We start from the raw sequence: 24,453 nt of genomic DNA on the forward strand, positions 1-24,453 counted from the left end.
GACATATTACTGGCTAGCTCTCTCTTATAAATTAACCTGATTCTATTCATCATGTATTGTCATGAGGCTGTGACTTACTGGTGATACTCCAGCATGTTACTCCTTCGGCAGCTACATGATGTCTCCCCAGCCCTGACTTCCTTTTCTCTGCACCTTTGTTTGGATTTTCTGCCTAGCTGCATTTTGTCTGGCCATTGACCAAAACAGCTTTATTCATCAACCATTAAAAGCAATGCATATTTGCAGCATACAGAAGGACATCCCTATCAGCCTTGTTTAAGGAATAATAACAAAAGTGCCTCTACATGCTCAGCACAGACATTATTTAATATTGTTACTCACTGGTCAGTTGACTATGCTGAGGGGTAGCCTTGTGATCTAGAGAACTGATTCCATTCCTAGTGGATCAGTAGTGAGATCTTAGGCTTGGAAAACTGAACACACCAGGCTATGTTGATGCTGGGATTAACTGAACTAAGACCTTCGAAGCTACTGGAATGGAGAGAGCTATTTTGCATATGGGAGGATGAGCTATTTTCTTGTGAGAGGATGTGAAGGACCAGGGGGCAGAATGCTACAAACTGAATTACAACTGTGTCTTCCAAATTTCCTGCGATGAACCTGACTCCCAGTATAAATGGCAATAAGAAAGGGGGCCTCTGAGAAGCATCGAGCTCAGAAGGGCTACCCACAGAGATGGCATTGATGGCCTCATGAGAGGCTCAAGAAAACTCTCCAGTCCCCTCTGATGTGTGAGTGCCAGTATAAGAAGCCAGTATCTGCCACCGGAAGAGGGATAACACCAGAACTAAGCCATGATGGTGCCTAGCCTTGGATTTCCCTGATTCAAGGAACAAATAAGGAATGAGTTTCTAATGTTCATTGTCTACTCAACCCATGACATTCTTGTTATAGACGGGAGCCAAGTCATTAAATCCTAGTAGGACTTAGCATAGACAAAGGGGAAGGAAGTGTCAGAAGAGAGAAAGACAGAGACAGAGGCAGAGACAGAAAGAGATCACAAAACTGAAGAGGGAGCTGGAGACCATGCAGGGTGCAGCCTCTTTCACAGTGACTACTCTGAGGAAATGGACCCATTCCTGTTACAGTCAACCCACTCCCAAGGGATGAGCGCTAACCACTTTACCAGTCATCACCTTTCACTAGTACTTCAGCCCGTGAACCTTTGGGGCAAGAACTACATCCAAACTGGGGGATGCTCTTTAGTTCAATTTTACATCTGGTCATAAAATTCACAGTTGCAAGGCTGGAGAGATACTCATGAGTTAAAACCATGTCCTGCTCTGCAGATGACCAGAGCTACTCAGTTCCCAGCACCCACATCTGGCAGCTCATGATTTCCTGTAACTTCGCCTCCAGGGTTTCAGGTGCCGTTTTCTGGCCTCAGTAGACACATGTACTCACACACACAGAGACACAGACACAGACACAGATACAGATACAGACACACACACACACAGACACAGATACACAGACACACAGACACATACACAGATACAGACATAGACACAGACACAGATACAGACACACACACACAGACACACACACAGATACAGACATAGACACAGACACAGATACAGACACACACACAGAGACACACACATAGACACAGATACAGACACACACACAGATATAGACACAGACACACACACACAGACACACATATAAAGTTTCTTCAAAGTAGCAGTTATCTTCTCTTCTATGCTGACTATATACCAAGTATTGTGATGGTCACAACAATTCTGCAAAGTAAAATCTCATAGTTCCATATGACAGGGAGAGAAAAACTGAGATGTTAAAGAGGATGGAGCTTTGAATCCACGGTCCGCCACTAAAATGATTACTTAAGCTCCCGGAAGCAGGATTTGGAGGCACTGCTCTGAACCTGGTGCTGACAGGGCGAACCAAATTAAATGAAAGCTCCTGTGACAGCATTATTTGCCCATTTGGATGATCTCCATGACAACCGGCTTTTCTTAAACATTTACTAATACCTTCTGATTCAGAAGTTGGGTAATTGAGAGCTGCCCGACAACGGGAGTCAATCATTGTGTCCTACATGGTGGACAAAGAACAGGCCCCATGCAAGTTGCCCTGTGACTTCCTGATGTGCACCATGGTCCACACCTGCTGTCTCCTACCCCACCAATAAACAAACAGACAAACAAATAAACAAATGTAACAAAGACCGGCAAATGACCCAAGCCAGAGTTAAACTGTGTGGAGAATTATTGGGGAAAGCTTCATTTGGGGTAGCACCTTGGAGGTCTCATCAGACCACGTGTGACTCTCGTCACATCCTCTGTCCCCTTATTTGTGTCTCATTCCCTTGAGACAGTGTAAACTCATCAAGGACACAACACTCTTTTTTATTATTTTAAGTATGTTTTTATTTAAATTAGAAACATGCATGCTTCAAATGTCAATCCTGGCTCCCCCTTCTCCCTCCACCAGCCCCACCCACACCACTCCCTCCACCAATCCCCACATCATTCCCCAAGGAGGGTAAGGCCCTCCTTGGGGGTATCTCCAGAGTCTGTCATTTCATCCAGGGCAGGACCTAGGCCTTTCCCCATGTGTTCAGGTTGAGAGAGCATCCCTCCATGTGGAGTGGGCTCCCAAAGTTCATTTGTATGCCGTGGTGAACACTAGTCTACTACCCAAAGCCCCAGAGATTTCTGAGGCCTCCTCACTGACACTACATTCATGGAGTCTGGATCAGTCCCCTGTTGGCCTCTTACTCATCGGTCTGGGACACAACACTCTTGAAATCCTCTCTCCTTCTTCCACGGCACCTACCTGGTTTGATGGTGTCCCCATGGCTCGGGAGAGAGACTTGAAGACTTCTTTGAGAAACAGTTGGGGCATCATGATACAAAAGAAAACAGAGGCTTTGTGAGCCCAAAGCTGGGATTTGAGGGCATAGGGCTGAAAGGTCACTGAAGGCTTGGAAAAGAATGATTTAGAGCTATGAGAATCTAGGAGCATGCATTCTGTAGCAAATATGCAAAATGCTCCTGAGTGCTCAGGCAGGATAGCTGTCCTGGCATGGACTCACAGAAGCCCAGCCCTAGAGGGGTATTTCCGTGTGGGTGCTTTCGAGAAGGAATATGCCCAGGAGAGTCCAATAAGAGGGAGGGGAGCAGGCTGCAGAGGGCAAGAAGCCAAAGCGAGAACTGGGACAAGGTTCCAGCCTCTGGTCTTGCCAAGTGTTCAGGAGTACAGCTCACAGCCTTTGCCCTCACCAAGACAAGGGTGGGTCACCAGTTGAAAGCCCTTTAGAAGCGCTGAGGAAACTTTCAGGCATTTTGGCCTTGCCTCTGTTAATCAAATAGCCCCAGGAGCCTGAATCTGCTTTATGAGAAGTGCAGGTGCAGGCAATGAGAAGTGAGAGCACCCAGGAGCCCAGCCATGGCACACAGATGTTCCAGAGTGTCTGAGTGGAGCATCAGTCATGACACATCCATTACTGTGGGCCTGGGGTCTTCACCACGATCAGCTGCGCCACACTGACGTAAAGCCATGGAAAGCCACGGTCTGTGCGTGGTCTCATCTCTGAAGCAGAAACCCTCTGCCTTTTCTTGTTTTCATCACAGTGTGTTTGCAAAATCAAAAGGCAGGGTATGTAGAATCCTGTTGACAAGATGTTATGCAAAGCCAGGAGCTGAGAGTCCCTTTCCCTCATCAACCTGGAGTCTGTATTAGTTCCTGTCTCGCAGGCATCAGAACTGACAGCCTTTGAAAAGAGTTTGTTCACATTAGGAAGAAAGCAGCCACTCTTCTAATGTTGATAAATTTTGCAGCAGTTTCTTTAATATATACCAGCCGCCTTGAAACACATCTAATTAAGCAGCAGATAGCTTACTGGGACTGCACTTGGCTTTGATGTGCTCATCAGGGTTGGGAGGGAAGTATTGGGAAGCTAATCATAATAGGACTAGCTCTTATAAAATGCCTTTTATCTTCAAAGTGGTTTACAACCACTAATTATTAGAGGAATTAGGGTGAATAGCAACCATCTTGGTGAGACCTGAAGCCATTAGCTGGGGTCTTTAATGTATCATATAATAGTTCAGGGGAGCGTGGAGGGGGGTGTTTAATAACAGCTGTCCAAACCTGGAAGAATTATTTCATAGAGGTAAGACAGCTGTTCCGTGTCTCCCTGGAGGCTAGAACATGGAAATTGGACCTAATTTGCGGAGAAAGGATGCTGACTGGAGGATTGCATAAGCTACAGCTGGCTGCCAGAGGGAAGATGGTCTTATCAAAGGTGGCTGTAGACACATGACCCTTTTGGGGGCTGGTCCCTTCCTGGTGGTCTGGTGTGGGTGAGGTCACGTCACCGTGTTCCATCCATCTGGAGAGTCTGTGTTAGACTAATGACCTTTGATTTTTTTTCTTCATGAGCTTGCTCTCTGTCCCTCTCTCTGTCATATGAGAGGGGACGAAATGAAAGCCCATGAAGATATCTGTGACTGAATGAGAAATGAGAACCTTCCTCCCGTAGTCGTGGACACTTAAACCCTTGCTCCCCAGGTCCTCAGTTGGTGGCACTGTTTGGGAGGTTTAGGAAATGCAGCCTTGATGGAGGAAGTATGTCACTTCGTCACTCCGAGATTAACAAGCCTTCACTGCTTCTGGCTCTCTCTCTCTCTCTCTCTCTCTCTCTCTCTCTCTCTCTCTCTCTCTCTCTCTCTCTCTCTCTCTCTCTCTCTCTCTCTCTCTCTCTCTCGTGCTTACGATTCAGGACCTGAGCTCTCGGCATCTCGATCCAGCTGTCACCCCCGCCTCTTTCTACCTTGCCTCCCCACCATGGTGGATTCTGGAATCGTAAGTGAAAATAAACTCTCCCTTCTTTAAATTGCCATTTTATACCAGCAACAGAAAAGTTACTAATTTATATACTATTATATATGTGTGTACATATTAATACGTGTGTGTGTGTGTGTGTGTGTGTGTGTTTCATTAGTTTGACTTACTAAAATACAACTGAGGTGGAGGAAGCCAGTTTGATTTCAACAACATATGCCACAAATCTGTTCTCTCTCTAGATGATAATTTTTATCCCCAGCACTGCTTGCCCTGTTTCCTGCATTTTACAGACGGGAAAATAAATTGTGAAGGTGTCACCTAACTCATTGATGGGGGCAGGATTTGAACCTGGGACAACTTGGCTCTCCCCATTCTGCTGTGCCACCTCCCAGAAACTCAGGTGTGATTGTCACTTCACCCTTAATTCTCTCCCCAGCCAAGAGCAGGGAGAATGAATGCGTAGTCTGTCATTTGACAAGAACTGTCTGCTTTCAGCCACGTCACCTCTGAGCTTATCATTGAGAACCCCACTGCACATGGGGTTCTCCTCCCACTGAAACCTGGATTGTTCAAGAGATTTGAATTGCTCTCAGGGATCCTTTGGAGCTTTGATCTTCTAGCTGCAGAAGGGACTCAAGAGGAAACCAGGTGACTTAGTGGCCACCTTCAAGTTGGCAGCAGGTACAGTGGGAGAGAAGTAGCCACTGAAGCCAGATTAAGAGAGAAATTCGCTTTAACCCCCCCAGGAGGGATTTGGGTTTGATCTACAAACTTTCTGATTGCACAGTTAAGCTGTTAGAATTCCTCTGGATAACAGAAATCTTCCTAGAAATGTTTAAGGACTGGATAATTTCCATCTGCATGTGGAGTGGTCTTATGGGATTGTTCTGGAGGAGAAGAGTGGCTCAGAAAGTCAGCGACAGGCAGGAACAAAGTGTGATCAGCTGGGGGATGTGTCTCAGGGGGATGTGCTTAGCATGGCATGGTCCTGGGTTTTGTCTTCAGTCCGGAGGAAAGAGGGAGGGAGGGACGGAGGCTGGAAGGCAGGAAGGAGGGTGGAACTTAGCCTGTCTTTTTGTGACTGTACTGTCTGTTGATCTAATGAAAAAAAATCTTTTAATTGCAAGCATTACTATTGTGTGTGCCTGTGTGTGTACAAATGCCTCTATATGAGTATAAAGGTCAGAGGACAGATTTAAGGAGTCAGATTTTCCTTTCTACCTTTACCTTGGTCCTGGAAATTAAATTTGGGTCACCAGACTTGCATGACAAGTGCATTGACCCACGGAACCATCTTACCAACCCCTCTAACAGCAAATCTTGGAGACAAGAACCCTGTCTGCCTCCAAGGTCAAGGCTTCCTTGGGCTCTCTCCAGGTGGAGGCAGCTGAGCTGAGAACAGGCATTCTCCTTTGCTTTGGGATGGAAGCAGCAATGTTTCCACTGTTTTGTCTCCTGCTGCCTTTGGAAAACCCAACAAGCTGTGCAAAGATTTCAAGTCAAGCCAGGCTCCTCAGGGGAAGGGAAAGACGACTGGACAACAGAAGATAAGTAGCCTTTCCCAGGAGCTCTGCCCTATTTCTGTGTGTTTAGGGCAGAGATTCTCAACCTTAGGGTCAAATATCAGATGTCCTGCATATCAGATATCCTCTATGATACACAACAGCAGTAGAATTACAGTTGCAAAGTAGCAATGAAGTGATTTTATGGGTGGGGGGTTACCACAACATTTGGAACTGCACAGTCTGGAGGTTTCCACTGGGAAATCACTTATGTTCAGTCATTTTTCTACTTGAAAGAGTTAAATGTCAAAGGGTTCTGGGTTAAACACAGCAGATTGAGGCTTGTGATCCAGAGCCACAGCTGACCCAGGTTCTGTTCCCAGCAGCTCACAACATCTGTAACTTCAGTTCTAGGGGATCCAATGCTCTCTTCTGGCCTCTATGGGCACTACACAAATATGATTTACAGACATACATTTAGACAAAACAATCTTACACATGAAACTGCATTTTCATATACATATGCAATAGACTAGGCTATATTGTTTAGGCCTGAGGGGGAAGAAGAAATGTAGTGGTCCCAGTACAATCGTAATTCTTCATCTTCCTCCTCCTCCTTCTCAATACACTTGTAGATTTGTGTGACTATACATAAGTACATACATATATGTGTATGATGTGTGTGTGTGTGTGTGTGTGCGCCCATGAATGCAGTCAGTCTTCCATACATGGAGGCTCTGTATCCAACTGTACATGGGTGTGCTTTGAGCAGTTGTAAGTTTTTTCTCTAGAATATATAGTGTAAGAACTGTTTACATCACACTTACACTGTGGCAGACATTCCATCTCCAGATGGCATGTGGTTGGAGACAGGTGTGGTGATGCACATGGAAGACTGAGGCAGGAGGATCACAAACATGAGGTCAGCTTGGGTCACACCATGAGGCCCTGTCTTGCATAAATAAATAAAAATATATGGTAGGATATGCATGAGTTATATATAAGTACAGCCCATTTTGTATAAGGAACTTAAGCACTCAGGGATTTTTGAGCAGAGTGAGGAATATGGAGCAATCTCTCGGGGACTGAGAGACCACTATGGATCAATGAATAAGTTAACAGATCCGTGAGTTTGTCATGGATTCACACGTTGCACTCAGGAAATAAAGGCAGTGATCATATCTGTCCACATCCCAGATCTCCCTTTTCTCATCCCTCCTCATCCTTTATCGCCTTTCTGTCCTGCTTGTTTCCATTTTCCATAAATGTGATCAAAATAATGACAAACTTGGACAACAGCTGTCAACGAATCTCTGTAAGTGAATCACGTGACGTGCATTCTTCCTTGGCTTCTTGTGTGACTATTTTGAAATCTGTCCATTTTTGTTACTCAAGATCCAGTTCATTGCCCATTTTTTTCTGAGTAGCTTCTGATGTGCTCACACACTACAATTTGTGTGTCCAATCATCTCCGTTGGTCTTGTGTAGCTATTTAAGTTTGGAGAGTGTAGGGCACCCTCTAGCCCAACCTTTTCAATCTCCATGTGTTTCTCCCCTCTCTCCTGATTCTCTCTCATTTGACAGACAGGCTGATCTCTCAGCTATCCCTGTAAAGCACACTGGTCCTGAGCCCTGATAATTAGAGTTGGCTGCTAAGAGAAGTCAGGACATGCCAGTGACTCCATATTTCTCCCTTCCTGCTCCTTTTTGGTCTTTCTCCACCCTAATCATACACTTCTCTTTCCCACCTCCCCTGTTCAGGTTCTGAAGAGCCACAGAGAAATCTACAGGTCTGATGGCCACCCCCAAGGGAAGGGAAGACTCCAGCTCCGAGATACCAGGTCATGGGTGGCAAAAGAGTGGCGCCTGCGCAGAGCGTCTGGACCACCCCGAGAGGTTGGAGGCAGAGGAGCAGGTGCCAGACCAGGTTGTCATGTGGAGGAAAGCACAGGAATTCTTCCAGACATGTGACTCTGAGGGCAAAGGCTTCATTGCCAGGACGGACATGCAGGTGAGAGGAGTCCCCGCTTTGAGCTTCACATGGGCTACCGCCGCCAGTACGTACTGTGTACAGATCCTGGTCTCTGTTCAGCTAATACCTCTTGCCTGCTGTTGGGCTGTATGCCTTCCCTGGTTCTACCCCAAGACTACAGGACATGGTGGTAGTCGCATGGCGGGCTTACTATATACCACATGGGTTTGAGGATGTGGCTCACCTGATAGAGTACCTATCTAGCTAGCAGTGATGAAGCCCGAAGTTTAATCTCCAGCACCACATAAATCTACATGAATGGGGTGTTGTGGCACATGCCTGTAAATCTAGCGACATAGGAGGTTGAGGCAGGACTGTTGGCTCAAACCCAATGGGTAGCTCAGTGAGATCTTGTCTCAAAAATAAAGTTAGAAGGAGATGGGGATGTAGTTCAATGTTGGAGCACTTACCTAGCATCTCAAAGGCTGCTAGTTCAAGTCCTAGTACTGAAAAAAAGTCACTTATGAAATGACCTTTAAATTTTATACAATTTCTTATGTGTCACTTGTTTTGTCTTTTTTTTCCCTAGCCACTTAAAAATGTAAAAACCATTCTTACTTCACTGACCATACAGACCTAGGCAATGACAGGGTTAGCATTAGGAGTATCATGCATAGGACACTGCTGCCTTGTTCCTCCATCCCTGTGTCCTCTAAGCCTCTCCCTACAATGAAATGGTTCATTCCCAGAGGTTGAGAAGGCCCAGTCTATACCAACCAACCTCCTAAAGCCAAGGACATCGCAGTCTGTCATGGGATGGAGACAGATACAGGCTCAACTCTCCCAATGATGCTCAGAATAGCTGAGCCACACCACAGGCAAGAAACAGGTCTGGTCAGACTGCTGTGGACACCCAAAGGAAGAGGGTGTGTGCACTTCTGGCCTTAAAGATGGCTCTCTTCCAGCTTCTTCTCCAATGTGAGTGTCACTCGAGCATGGGTGAACTGTGTAACCTCATGCTCGGTGAAGGTGGCTGAGCCTGTCTGAAGACCCTTCTCTGGTTCACACATCTGCAAACTTAGTATGGCGCCCATGTGTTCATGTGCACACAGGCAGGTGTAGAGGGTGAAAAGCCGCTTGAGGGTCCTGCTGACCTTGGAGTCTCCTTCCTGATCCTTTTCCAGCTAAAATATAATGGAAACTATCAATTTTCTGCCAGATCCAGCAACCTGAAGCTCACTAGAAAGGGAAGAAATCTAATCCCGAAGAAAGCACTGGGATCTGGCTGTGATAGGAGCCAGGGAAGTTTTATCCTACCTCTAGGAGGGGATTTCTTTCATTTCCAATGGAGCAAATAAGTTTCCTACTTGCAAGACCAACACTCCCCCACCCTGAATTCTCTTCCTGTGGTTCTTGCCACAGCTGGTTTATGGACTGTTGATGTCTGCTAGAGTCTTTGCACGCACTTTCCCTCTCCTTCCTTTCTTGAAAAACTTACTCATATCTAATTCAGTTCTTCCAAATGGCTTTCCCATTAGCCTCTCTTCCCACTTGGTAACATGTGCTAAATGCCAGTGTTAATGCACAGACCAGCCAAATGATGTTTTATGGTTCATGAGCTGAAAGACCACGAGCCAAGCGCTGCCCATGTGTGTCATGGGCTGTCACACCTGCCGACTCTGACTGTCCACATCTCTTGAGTCCCTTCCTGCAAACCCCTATGCTTGCTGGTTAAGGCTGTCAGTCACTGGCACGGGAGTGGCTTGTGCAGCCGGCTCTTGAGTTCCTGAGGAGAAGGCAGGCCAGCTCTGAGAGGTAACAAGTCTCTTGGGGCTCCTCACTTGGAGATGGGTTGTTAGGTACAGGAGGACTCTTGCTTTGGCCTGGGGCCATTTCGCACCAGACAGACAGATGCTAGTGGGAAGTGTCAACAGCTCAGCTACCTCGTTCCTCATGCTGTCAGTGGGTGCATGCTCTAAATCTCCAAGGCCCTCCCCAGCGACCTACCTCCACCAGCTAGATCTCACAACTTCCTGAAACAACACCATCAGTTAAGGAACTAAGTGTTGAATCCCGTGAACTTGTGGGAGACATTCAAACCAGAGCCAAAGGGGACAGTTGTGTGACACTGTGTGCATGTGGTCACTTGAAGTTAGGAGAGGATTTACCCAACATCCTCGGGGCTAAAGAACCAAATCTGTCCACAACTGCTTACGAGAGTAGTGCGGGGCCCTGGGACAGAAGACCTCCACTAAGGGAGACCCACATAATAGGGGAGGTAGCATGGATGAGGAAAGGGGGTACCCAGAGGAAAAGACCATGATGCAATGCCATCAAACCTGGCTTGTCGGGGTGGCTGTGTGAACCCGTCTCTTCCTCTCTCTGTCCTTTCCCGCTATTATTCATTTATTTTTGTACTAAGGGACATACCTGGGGCCTTGTGCAGGCTACATAAGTTCTCTACAATTCAGCTACATCCTCAGCCTGTTTTTACTTTTGATTTTGAAACACAATCTGACAAAGTTTACCCAGGCTGGCCTTGAACTTGGCATCCTCCTGCCTCAGCCTCCCAAGTAGCTAGGATTACAGGCCTGCGGCACCAGGCCCCTAATACCCCTCCTGCTTTGACTGAGTGGTTTCCAGATGCCGGACATTGTGTCCTACCTTCCCATCTGTGGTCTCACTTGGATTCAGAGCACCACATCCTCTAGGAATCTATCTAGAGCTGCTCAGTCCTTGTCAGTGCTAAGAGTGCCAGCTTTGAAGTCAGACCTGCAGTTGACTCCTTGGCTATATGACTCTGGGGCTGGCAATTTAGCTTTAAATGTCATCTTTAAAATGGGAATAATAATGAGAGTTCAATGCAAACTGATACACACATACATATGTTTCTTTATAAATCATAAAGATGCATTTGTTGGCACCCATCAAAGGGTCCCTGCAGAAATATGAAAGGGAGGACAGTGTTTGTGGCTTTGGCAGGCCTAAGCTAAGCTCTAGACCCCCGTGGCCATCAACACGCTGACGAGTGTGATCTGGATTGCTCTCAGAGGTTGCATAAGGAGCTGCCGCTAAGTCTGGAGGAACTGGAACATGTGTTTGATGCCCTGGATGCTGATGGTAACGGCTTTCTGACCCCAGAGGAGTTCACCACTGGATTCAGTAAGTTCTAATGGGTGCTGTGGACAGGGCCGGAAGCCTCCCCGCAGCTGTGTGACACATATTCCTGTTCCCTCCACCTCTTTAGGACTCTGTCTCCAGAGCTTCTCTGCTCTTCCCTTGGAGGTGCAGAGACAGAAGTTAAGAGAGAAGATTATTGGGCTCTTTTCATAAGCCTGCCTTGACTGTTCATACCATGGCATCCTCTGTGCCCATGGACTGTCACTGGGCTCGCATGTGGGAACTCGCATGTGGCAGATTTAGCATCAACAGGAAGCTGTGTCAGGATTTTCAGCCCCATCTTTCCAGCCTTGATAGACAAAATAAGCAAGCAAAGGTGTGTGATAACAGGATAGCTCAGCCTAAGTCCAGCTAAGAGGTGGCAGCTATCAGGGAAATTCCTAGGTTTGAATAGTACAGTCATTCTCAAGGTCCTAGGAGGAAAGAGAACTAAGATCTGGGAGTATGATAAAGAAGCCAGATCCTACCTCCAGATGAGATGAAGCAGCAGGCCAGTTTCTCCAACTCTCTGCTTCCTGCAAAGGTCCGTGTTATTTCCTTAAACAAATTGGATGCCTTTCCTGACCTCCTGGAGCTTTACATTGACTTGAGAGGATGGAACACATTGCTGTCATGGCAGCTGGCATGAACATCGAGAAAGTTGCCTATACATGTCCGGAGGTGCTGACGGTGGGGACAGCAAGGCAGAAAGAGGAAAAGATATGCTTTTCTTCTTCTTCTTTTTCTTTGGTGGTAGTACGTGGGCTTGAACCCAGAGCCTTGGTTATACTAGACAAATGCTCTACCACTGAGCTACATCCTCCAAAGACATATGCTCTACACCTCATTTTAGAGATCCACAGAGTTGTCAGCCTACTTCCCAGACACTATCTCAGTCTCTGGTATCTCTGTGAGAATGCAAATGGAGTATAATCTCCAGATGCAGCGACCATGATCTTTGCTATAGAGGGACCCTTTTCGCCTCTTTAGAGCAAACTTTGCAGGATTCCCAGGAAAAGAAGAAGCCAAGTCCTTCCGGGATTAGGAAGTCTAATGCAAGTCCTTTCTCTCTATTCTCCTAGGCCACTTCTGCTTTGGTCAAAGTAGCCAAAGGGAGGAGGAAGCTGGCAAGCAGGTGGCCGGCCAGCTCCAAGAGGAGAAGGTGTACCAGTCTAGGGGGAATGACGGTGTGGAAGGCACCGAGCATGACGAGGAAGCACAGTTCCAGGTGCTGATGGATAGACTTGGAGCCCAGAAGGTTTTGGAAGAGTAAGTCCATGCTGGGCTCTGCCCAGTCCTACTCACCCCTCTCCTACGCTCTCCACCATCCTCACTTCCTGCTGTTTATGTCATCATCGCAGACCTTGGGTGCCCCGTGTCAGAGATGGCTTGGATATGTGTCCATGCAGGCTGGGAATGGTTTAATGATTGGAGGGAGAGTCATGCCTTCAGGAAGGGAAGGGCTCAGGCTGGCAAGTGATCCGGCAAGGGCAGCAGAGAAGCGTCCTGTTCATAAAAGATCAGTTTCGTGTCAGGGGAGAGAAAGGCTGGTGAAAGTGTGTGTCAGGCAGGAAGGAGCCAGGCTGAGGCCCAGGAGGGAGTCTGGCTGGTGGAGGAGGATGGGTAGGAAGTAAAACTTGCTACCAGCAGCAGGGCAGGAAGGTGGGCTGTGAATAACCCAGAATGAGTCTCAGGACATAGGCAGGCACTGGGGGAGCTCACTAGTCAGACTCGTGACTCAGCTTCTCCTAGGACAAGAGGCTAGAGGCCAGTTACCACTGCCAGCGACTCCATAAAAGCCTCCTGCTGTAAGAAGAGGAGGAAGAGGGCAGTGCCAAAAGCAGGCCACTGTCACAAATAGCAGGGACTATCAGCCACCTTCCTGAAGGACTCTCAAGTCAGTGCTCACTAGATGTCACACTGAGATTTTTTTTTACTCTTTTGGTCTTTGAGAGCCTGCTACTCAGCTCTCAGATAAATCACACAGTCTTATTCTTTCTTATGAATAACCGGACTTGGCTTATTTCTAGTCAGCTTTTCTTAAATTATTCTATCTTTGCCTCTGGGATTTTACATTTCTATATTTCTGTATATCTTTTCTTTCCTTACTTTGTGGCTGGCTGTGTTGCTGGATGGCTGGCCCCTTGAATTTTCCTCTTCTCCTTTTCTCATTCCTTGATCTTCTCTTCATAGATTTCTCCCCCTGCCAGCCCTACCTATCCTTTCTCCTGCCTTGCTGTTGGTCATTCAGATCTTTATTAGACCAATCGGGTGTTTTAGACAGGCAAAGCAACACAGCTTTACTGAGTTAAACAAATGCAACATAAAGGAATGTAACACATCTTTGCATCATTAAATATTACAGAGCATAGACAAATGTAACACATCTTTAATATTTCACAACAATGAGGACCATGTCGAATGCCCATGTAGAACTGATATAAAATGTAATGCCTGAAAGATGGTTTCTAGAATGGCTTATAAAGGGCAGCAGAGAAGTCAGTGACAGCTCCCTTCCTCACTGACGAGTTCACTCTGTAACCTGAGGGCATCTGTTCATGATAGCATAACCCCAGACAAGAAGCATAGCAGGTTGGAATGGTTTCAGAGCTGTCTATTGCTCAACAGAGCACGTGTGGGTTATTATAGAAGTACAGAGGTGGACTGGTTGACTTTGTTGGACCTCTCTAACCAATACTGCTTAGTGGTACCACAAGAAGTAGCATCCAGAAGTGGGCATCCAGACACACAGCTTTTCTTTGATTTTACTAATGAATGGGCTATGACTTTTCATCACAAGTTGAAAGATTTGGCCTGCGTTCATTTCTTTCATGTTGCTGTGGCCTGATGGAAATAACATAAGAGAAGGAAGATTCGTTTTGCCTGGTGACTTCAGAGGGTTTCAGCCCGTCATGGCAGCGAAAGCATGGATGGAGGACTGATGGATAGACGGGTGGGCAGGTGATTGGACGGTCTCAGTGAATAGGCAGATGTTTGAATGGGCTAGAAGCAAGAAAGGATGGAAATGAAGGACCAAGGGGAGGAAGAAGAGAAGGATGAGTGGGATTGGGAGGTAATCGTTCACTAAGTGGAAGCGGATTCAGCCAGCTGTAGTTGTTTCTGTTGGATACAGGGAGTCATATCTGCGCCATGAGAACACTACTGACATGACCCGACCCAACATCACTTCTGAGCAAATCTTCTGAAATGTAGTGTTTACAATGGTCTGGACGATTTTCTTCTTTATCCTGAGAGTGCCTGGCCCTGCTCTCTGATCATATTGGCTTTAGGATTTAATGGGGGATAAGTCAGATTTGTGCTTTGTGTACTTCAATCACAGCTGCAAATATTTGAGTGCGGAAAGGGAGAGTGAGGCTCACACCTGCAGCTCCCCACATTGTCTTCTTGGTGACTGGCTCATCATGGCCTGTCCCTCTGCTGCTCCTTTAGGTGAATAGTCACCCCAACAAACCTGTATCTGGGTGATTCTTGTGACCTGTCACTCCACCCCTTCCCTGCACACCTCAGAGCCCGACTTCCCACTTGTCTGTCTGTGTCTCCACATCCTTCAGACTCACCCTTTCCCTTCCTTTCCCTGCCAGCCCCTCCCAGTGCCACCAGGCCCCAGTGGGGTGCTTCGTATTTGCCCTCTGTCTCTCAATTACATTCTACCATCCGTACGACAGCATGTCTACCTCTCAGCAGTGAGGACACCCTCCCCGGGGGTGACAGTCTCTCTCCAGCTCTCAAGTTGGCCCTACCCAACCGCCTCCAGCCCCCTCTCACTACTCAGATGCTGGCAGGACATTGCCATGCACACTCAGTGTGTCCAATCGATCATGAGCATCGCAGAGGAAGGAAGCAGGTCAGGGAGACATCAGCACAGGAGGAGTCAGGCTGCTGGGCATGAGCCTGCACTGTCATTGCACCAGGGAATGGCCGTGGCACGCCACAGCTGCATCTCAGGTCGTAGTGAGGATGAAGGCAGGCAGTGCGCAGCAAACACTCTGTGCCATAAACTCTCGCTGTTGCTATTTTTAAGGTGGCTGGGACGGTGTTTCCAGCTGTTCACTCCCCTGTCTGGAACCCCCGTGTTTCCCACAGGACCTCACTTACCCACCTCTCGTTAATGTCTTGTCCCTCCCAGTGAAAGTGACGTCAGGCAGCTGTGGCTGCAGCTGAAGAAGGATGAACCTCACCTGCTGTCCAACTTCGAAGACCTCCTCACCACAATCTTTGCTCAGCTCCAAGAAGCCCACGAGCAGAAGAATGAACTGGAGTGTGCCCTCAGAAAGTAGGTGCCCATCTCTGCCCGTACCGGATGTGCTCTTCCTCTTGTCTTTTTCATAGGCTCATTAAAGGATGCTTCTTTGTCACTATCCCAGAGAGGGTCAGAGTGCCATGGCTAGCATGGTGTATCTGCTTCTCAGTCCCAGCTCACCCTTATTAAGCACCCTCTGTTTGCTGCAAGCTATTCTAGATGCTTTATGCACACTATCTCATTTGATAGGAACTATCCACTATCACCCACATTCACAGATGAGAAAATAAGACTCAGAAAGTAACATGCCCAAGAATGCACAGCTTGTAAGTGGTGGAGGCAGGATTCAGGGATGGATATAGTCCAGAGCCCCAGACAGGAAGAGAAGAACACTCCACCTGTAGGCAGTAAGGCCCTAGCACACTTGTATTTGAACACGGTGGATGTCAAGAGAACATCTAGAAAGCAAGTGATAAAAATTAGTTTTCTTCCTGACCCCAGCACTGATAGCTTGGTTGAATGGAGTCACAGCAAAGACAGGTGCCCCCCCACAGGGAGATGCTTAACTTGTTCCCTAAGGGTGATTGCTACCTAAATATTTGGAGGGGCACTTGGCCTGCCTGACTCATGCTGTCACAGACAGGGCCTCCTCTGCTGGCCCCACTCCTGCAGGGAAAGGCAATCTTGCCATGCTGCAGGGCCTCTTAGCCTGGCAACCATCTGAGAGTGGCTGCAGGAAATGCTCAGGCCCTAATTGAGTGATTGCTTTTAACATTCTTGAGATGAAAGTTGAGGGCACTCTTGGCCACATGTTCAAATCCATCTCATTCCCTTCTTGGCCATCCCCTGCCTATAGCCCCGCTGGCCGAGGCTGATAATGGCTGGCTCCTGGAGTTGGAGGGTGGCAGGAGGGGCTCTGATGTCTGCCAGTCTCACCCAGGGGGACTCTCTGGCCGCAGGACCAGAGAGCTTCAGGTAGTAGAAGACCCATACAGGACAGAGGAAGAACTGGAGTTCTTGCCCGGGTCTGGCCACTTACAAGCTGTGTGACTAGGAGCGACTTGCTTTACTTCTCTGTGAATGGGCTTTGTGTTGCCAGCATGTGTGAATGTGTTGAGAGTTTTTCAGACCTTTTCCGATTGTGACCTACCATAAAGAAGAAATGCATTGTCTTTGCATTACCTGCTCATTTGTATGTATGCTGAAAGCCAAGTTTCCTAAGACGGCTCACACTTGTGTCTCCTGGGACAATGAGATTTTCTATTAGAGACTTCTAAAAGTCTCATTTATCCTATTAAAAAAATCGGTCACGCCTTGTCAGTGGGCCAGATGGTCTGTAAGGCACCATGTGATCCATAACCTTGGCAGCTCAGAAATGAGACAAGAAACTGGAAATGGGGTGTTGAGCTCCTAAATGGTCTGCCCGCAGATGACACAAGGTGAGGCTTCAAGCTTGGAACCTGTTAGGGGAGGGTGTGTCCAAGCTTTGAAGCAGGAAGTAGGTCCAGAGAAGGGAAGGGTTTTAGAAGGAAGATGGAGCCAGAGCCTCCTGGAATCCTGCTGAGCTGCCAGAATGTGTTTCCAACTCTGCCAGGCTCCAGTCCAGGGCAGGTGAGACATTTCATTCCATCTGAAATGATCGCCTGTCACAGAGGCTGGAAGTGACAAAAACAAGTCACGGCTGCTCTGTCCCCTCGACGTTTCCAACCCTGGACTGACTGACACATGTGTTACCAGTGGGTAGCATTTAATTAGCACTTCCTCTATGCCAGGCTCTGAGTTAGTCACCGTCCCTGAGGAGTGCACGGTCACTCCAACCGGGCAGATTTGGGAAAGCCCTGCCCAACACTGACCAGGAAACCCTGACTGAAGCTTGGGGCAGTATGGCCGCAGGCATAGATGGTTTCTGCTTCTTCTTCTCTTTGTAGGTTTCACAGCTTGCTTCTTCCTCCATTGGGGCCCAGAGAAAATGGGGCTGACTCCTGGGGTAGTTCGGTCTTCCTCTGGCTGGTTGAGGCACACGTTCCCCGTTCTCAGCTCCACAGGCTGGACTGGAAGCCTTGGGTTGTAGCTTTGCTACAGTGACTGGAAAGTGTCCTCTCTGCCTCACATCCTTTCACAGGTTGTGGGAGGGAGAGGATGCCCCTGGAAGAGGGCATGCTCAGGAAAGCACTGACAACAGAGGGCAACCCCAGAGTGTGCCAGGGTGTTGTTAGAAACCAGGGCCTGCCTCTCCTTGTTGCCATGGATATAGTTGAAATAGACGTGTCTAGAAGCATCCATCTCTTACGGTGTTTGCGTATCCATTGGGAAGCTGACATCAGTCCCAGGAGGCTGGGTGAAAGATGATCAAATGCAAGAGCCCGGGCCCTGCCTAGTGTTCAGTGAGAACTACTTCCTCTGGGCCTCGCTTTTCTCTGAGGATGTGGGTGTGCCATGATACCTCAGCTGCTGTGTTTCTGGAAACTGAGGGAACTGTGCATTCTAGCATAAGGGGTTCACTGGCAAGAAGCCCGTGATTAGGAAAGAAAGGCTGATTTGGGCTCATGGTTGGAGGACCTACAGTTAATTATTGGGAAGGAATGACTGAGTAGGTGAGCAATGACTTATTCTCAGCTCAGTAGACCAGGAAACGTACACTCACACACACACACACACACACACACACACACACACACACACACACAGGTATGGGGTCAGGAAGGGAAGGAGGGAAGGCAAAGAACCAAATCCAAAACGTGTAAGTCTGTAACCCCTAAGACTCATCTCCTAGCCCTCCACATCCACCTAGCCACACCTCCTAAAGGACCTACAGTGCTACCAGCTGGGTTTCAAACCCACAAGCTTGTGGGGGCATTTTATAACCATAACATAGTGAGAGCTATAGATTGTTAGCTGTGTGGGAGAATTTCTAGCTGCCGGAATTAGGAAGTTCCTGGCCGTGGAAAGAGTTCTCTGCACTCACCCTTTTCTGGAAACAGAAAGAAGCTAGCAGTCTCTAAAGGACATGGAGCAATGAGGCTAGTGGAGCTTCGTGGGTTCAGATAGGTTTGTGAGTCATGGGGATGTCAGGATCCCATCTCAGGGTGTCTAGGCCACTTGACTGTGGGTAAGAATTTGAAGTCTATGTTTTTTACTTTTATTTTTAACCAGGCTGAGAATATGTCATATTTTCCTGGGGAAGACCTTAAGCTTCCTGAATGTCAGAGGCCAGCAAGGCTGACCTGCCAGTCTGGCTCAGGCTCATCCCTGTAGTTCCATGGTCTGGCTTCCTAATTTGCATCAGTGGAAACCACATTTGTGTTTGATGGGCCCCATGTCTGCCCTCTGTCCCTGGCCTCAATTCCTCATCTACCTGGGCTCCCCTTGTCCATCTAAAGCCCTGAGTGGCCTCCTCAAGCTTCAGAAAGGGGCAGTGATAGGGACAGCCTATATTATACAGCAGGACAGGCACCGATGGAACAGCCAGCGCTCACCCTCCAATCACCGTTTTTCCTGGCACAGAGCTCCAGCAGCCGGAAAACTTTAGCAGGGGAGGGAAGCCATCGTGCCCTTGGCCTCAACTCCAGTAGAACGTGTTTTGTACATGTCAGGTGGCCCTTACATGCCACAGGTGCTCACTGCCTTCTGGAAGTTCTTAGTTGGTGGCTCACAAATATTCACTTGTGTTGGAATAGACAGAGGACATACAGTGAATCACAGAGTCCTAGACCCCTCTCCCAGGGGGACTAAACATGTAGGTCTCAGTGACCGGTCTGAGCATAGGTGTGGCAGTGAATCCAGGTGGCTGTGAAACAGGCAGGGTGCAGATCACTCATTGAAGCATGTTACTCTAGTTTATTTTTCCAGAAGGCATCGCCCCCCATACCCAAAAAGGTCACAGCCTTTGAAAAAAGGTCAGTCTGAATCCATGCAGCTCCAGATAGCTTCGTCATTCTATGGCCCTCAGAGACTGCTAGTTTCTTTTTATTTCCAGCCCACGAAAGCTATAATCTAAGATGCCCCTCTAATCTGCATGTCTGGTCATGTGCATTTGTTGTGGTAGGGGATTCTTGGCAGTGCCTGGCTTAATGAAATGCAGGAGTTTTATGGGCATGATGTGATCAGAGGCAGAGACGCATTGTTGCCCCGTGAACAAATTGAAAGGTGATGGCTGTTTGTCCTCTGTGCATGCCACAGCCGTAATTTGCAGACCTGCCCCATGAAAAGTGGTTTGCTTTCGGGGATGAAGCAATACTGCAGAGGCAGTTTACACAGGTAGCTGAATCAATTAAGAAGCATCTATGTGGGTGTCCACTGCCAATCTTACCCCTCCGCAGAACTTTCCTTCCATTCATCTGTACTCTAACACACCGAGAATAGCCTCAAAGGACAGTGAAAAACCTTAACCAGGTTTTTTTGTTTTTCTGTTGAGAGACTGAAGTTACTTGACAAAGACAGTAGGGGGCAGTGGTGAGTCTCCAGACACAAACCTGGCTGCTGGAGGACCTGCTTCCTTTTATTTTTTGCCTCAGGAATTCTCCAGCTGAAGGTCATCACCTGTGGTGGGAGGTGCATTGCCGGGTGTTTGGAGAAGGGCATCAAGGCTCTTCCACCTTCTGTCTGTCCATCCAGTGCCCTGCTGTGCAGTTGGTCCCCACACGTCACTCTTTTCACTTCCCCTGGGTCAGATTCCAGGTCGACTGGGGAATGCTGAAAATCCTTGAGACAAATGTACAGTATCAGTTTCACACTGAGGCTTCTTGAGGGACTCGTCCCAGGGTGGTAGGCAGTGGGGGAACTGTGACCCCTCCCGCCCCCACCCTGCGTCAGAGCCTGGCCCCTTCTCTTTTCCCTGAGCCTTACACACCTGCCCATTCCTGTTTTCACATATAAGCAAAACAGTTCAGGTTGGAAATACATGAACTCCCTTTAAACAAATGTTTTAAATTATTTTTATTATTAGAGAGTGAGTAGCTGCGTGTCACAGTGTGTGTGTGTGTGTGTGTGTGTGTGTGTGTGTGTGTGTAGGTCAGAAGACAACTTCCAGGAACCACTCTTCTGTGTCTACTTAGATTCACAGGATTGAACACAGGGTCACCCGGCTTGTGAGTCAAGTGTTTTTACCCACTGGCTGTATATACTCCGGGAGTTTTTACCCACTGGCTGTATATACTCCGGGAGTTTTTACCCTGCATCTGCAATGGGGAGGGGCTCACTGTCTTTGCACCCACACTTTGTCAGTCCGCAAACCAGGAGCTCAAACCACACCCACTCCCAGTGAGACATGACGTCAGAATGACAGCTGTCCTAGGCCAAGAGCAGATTCTGAGACTGCCTGGAGCTCATGATGAGGCATGTCCAAAATACAGAGCATTGCCACATCTCTCTGAGTTCAAGGCCACACTTTCACTTAGAAAAGGGAGAAGCTGTTTAGTCTTTGGATGTTTAGTCTTTAGTACACCCTTGCCTAGAAGAGATTCAGCTGGTGGACTAAATGGCTTCAGAGACCTTTTGAAACCCCCACACCTTTAAGAAAAGGCTGGGGAGAGAGGGAGCAGGAACACCGTGTTTTGACCTGTCTTTGCAGTGTCCATGCCAGGGAGCCTGGGTCTGCATGCTGCTAACTGGAGCCCCACAGGGTACTGAGTGCTAATGCTTTCTTTCCTGTAGCTCCTTCATCTTCGAGGTGAAAGCACTTTGTGAAGGTTAATTAAGTTTCACAGTCCCTGTGGGAGGATGGCAGGGTAAGTTATTGCTAACTACACCTCACCTTTGAGTTTTTACAAATGATCTTAGAAAGGCCCGAAGCCTGGAACTTACACTGAAGTCTGGGTTTCTTCACGTCCTTCTCACATGTCCTATCCTTAGCCCTCATTTGCCTAATGTCACACACACAGACACAGATATACACATAAGTACACATGCATACACAGAAAACATACAGACACATACATAGACACACATACACAGAGAAACGTACATGTACATACCCACACTCTCACAGATACAGACACATACACACATGCACACAGCTACACACATACATGCATACATACACACTCATATCCATACACAGATATACACATGAATACATACTCGTATACACACAGACACAATACACATACACAGAGAAACATACATGCGTGTCCACAGTCACAGGCACAGACACACTCATCTTCACACACACAGATATGCACATAGATACACTCCTACACATACAGAGAAACACACCTGCACATATCCATGCTCACACACACACACACACAGATGCAGACAGACATACACACATGCGTATAGATACACACAGACATACACGCAGCACCAGTGGTAATCCTGCAGGACAGAATATTTGCCACAGTCAGACATCTCGGGTGACGTCATCCTCTGACTTAACACCGGGATTTCCAGCCTGCCTTCTTCAGATCCTTCCCTGCCCTTACTGCATCATCAGTCTGCGACAGTGGCCGCCCCCCCCCCGCCTGTCTATCTTTCCTAGACTCAGGCAGGAAATTCTACCCCGCTCCCCGCCAGCAGAGCAGGCAGCTCTCTCCACTTCTCCCGGTCCGGACTCTAAGGTCACAGAGTGACAGCCGGCCAGAGCCCATGGAGAGACTATGGGATTTCTTTGATGGTACATTTCTCCCTGGTCCTTCCTCTCTGTACCACAGTGGCTTTGGACTTGGTGTTCTAAGAGTCTAGATTCCCGGTGTGCAGAGTAGAGCTTGTCTAAATGGTTCTACCCATAGCGGCACTTAAGGAAGGACGTAGTCAGCACTGTAATGTTGGAGGTGATGTGAACTCTGAATATTTACTCTTCCAGCCAAGCCTCTGCAGCGCAGCTTTTATCCCCCCTCAGTGGCTCACCACACCCACACGCAGCCTTTCTCTTCCCGTGTATATTGATGTGTGGTTCCCCTCCCGTTTCCACTGGTTGATGCCAAAAGAATCTAAGGAGTGGTGACTCTCAAAATGGGGTCCCAGGGATTTTATTTAACTAGAATTTATTAGCTACGCTCTGCCTATGACCTGTTCTAGGTATCTTCACAGGCAATATCTTTAACCTCACGTTAACCTCATTAACACCATTAACTGTCACAACTTCATTCTGATTTTTCAGGTGTATAAACTTGGGGATTACTGGTGTGATGTGATTTGGCCAAGGCCAGAAGACTTTTAGATGTCAGAGCCAGGCCTCCCAGTTGTTGGTCTAATGAACCGTAATGCTAGCACAGCTGTCTCAGTAACTGGGCTCTCGCCTGAGCTATCACAGTGCCTTCAACAGCATGACCCAATCATTGCAGGGGTTTCCGTAAAGGAGAGTACATGTTAGTGTTCATGACGGCTGCTGATTCTTAATGGCTACTTTACCACACTTCCATCTGTCTCACTGAGAACTCCTACCCCCTTTCCTGTCCTCTCTTCTGTCTCCTCCTCCTGAAATGACTGGTAGCGAACAGGATAAGTGGACATTTCTGGGGTTGGGTGGGGCAGAGAGTGTCTTAGGAATGGCTAGGAGAAGGGCCATTGGCTAGTTATGACCACACAGTAGCATAAATAAAAGAAGGCAAGAAGGTCTACTTTATAGCAATATAAAATTCCACCCGGAAAGAAGACTCAGAGCTTGGGAGGCTAAAGTAGGAGGACAGCCCTGAATGTGAGGTCATCCTGGGCTACAGAGCAAGACATTGTCTCAAACCAAACACACACACACACACACACACACACACACACACACACACACACAAGTACTCCCCCCTGAGATTCTAAATATATAAACCTTAATGCACCAAGTAATATACCAGTAATGTATACAAGGAGAAACCTGCAGAAAAAAATAATTAGATTAAAAAAATAGACTTTCCAAAGGTGAGAATTACCTCAGATTTGACATATTAGTCAGACAAAAATGCATTAAAGGCAAGCAGTAAAAGATGGGAAGCATTTCAAACCATCTAGCAGCAAGCTGAAGAATGAACGTAAAATCATGCACCTTCAAAAGAGAATATGTATTCTTCTCACGGAAGTTATAAAAATTAACAATGTTTTTGGCTACAGACAGAAGGTTAATAGATTCCAAACCATAAACACTTTCCCAGTGTATTCTGGACTATTTTACTATAACACCATAAAACAAGAAACAAAAAGTTGGTATATCTTAAAAAACATTCTTCTGGGGTTAGGGTATAGCTTGTAGTAAGGTACTTAGGCAGGATGTGCAAGAACCTGGGTTCAACCCCCATGCCCCCCATGAGAGGGAGAGGGAAAGAGAGAGAGAGAGAAAAACAACCCACAAAAGCTTAATAAGGTGGGAGGGAGCTAACGGGGAGGAAGTGAAAGTAACCAATGCATTACATTCATAATGAGGTCATCAAAGAAATAAATTTAATTATTAAAACAACTCTGATAAACCAAGTCATTAAAACAAACATCATGGTTAATTTAGCTTATATTTTCAACAGAGGCTAAATGTGAAACGTCAATAAAACACAGAGGTCATTGAGGACACTGGATGGCCAAGTGGGATTCATTAACATAATGTCCATAAACATGGCATCTAACAGAATGACACTTGGGTATTCTCCTGTGTCCAAAACACAGAGGCAGAGACTGGGGAGTCAGAATTTAACAGCGCTGGTGTTAAAGGGAAAACATCACATAGAGTTTTGAAGTTTTAACTGACAAAACCATCAGTTGTCATGTGGCTGCCAAGCAAAGCTAATGCGGATTTTCTGCTGCATGAATAG

The 24,453-nt window shown here is 47.3% G+C and overlaps 1 protein-coding gene across 6 annotated transcripts in view; it reads left to right on the forward strand.

The window, feature by feature from the left end:
* Positions 1-24,453, forward strand: part of Cracr2a (calcium release activated channel regulator 2A) — a 104,830-nt gene that overhangs the window by 34,228 nt on the left and 46,149 nt on the right. For 5 of the 6 annotated variants that reach the window (XM_040738163.1, XM_040738165.1, XM_040738166.1 and 2 more), the window contains 4 exons: positions 8,097-8,346; positions 11,358-11,469; positions 12,549-12,735; positions 15,614-15,760. In XM_040738163.1, coding sequence (XP_040594097.1) covers positions 8,131-8,346; positions 11,358-11,469; positions 12,549-12,735; positions 15,614-15,760 — 662 coding nt within the window. In that variant the 5' untranslated portion in view covers positions 8,097-8,130. Of the gene's footprint in view, positions 1-5,072; positions 5,234-5,328; positions 5,515-8,096; positions 8,347-11,357; positions 11,470-12,548; positions 12,736-15,613; positions 15,761-24,453 lie in introns of those variants that run through there. The other variant, XM_040738164.1, reaches the window with a different exon arrangement.

The sequence above is a fragment of the Mesocricetus auratus genome, unplaced genomic scaffold (assembly GCF_017639785.1).
Source record: "Mesocricetus auratus isolate SY011 unplaced genomic scaffold, BCM_Maur_2.0 Super-Scaffold_100676, whole genome shotgun sequence".
Lineage (NCBI taxonomy): Eukaryota > Metazoa > Chordata > Mammalia > Rodentia > Cricetidae > Mesocricetus > Mesocricetus auratus.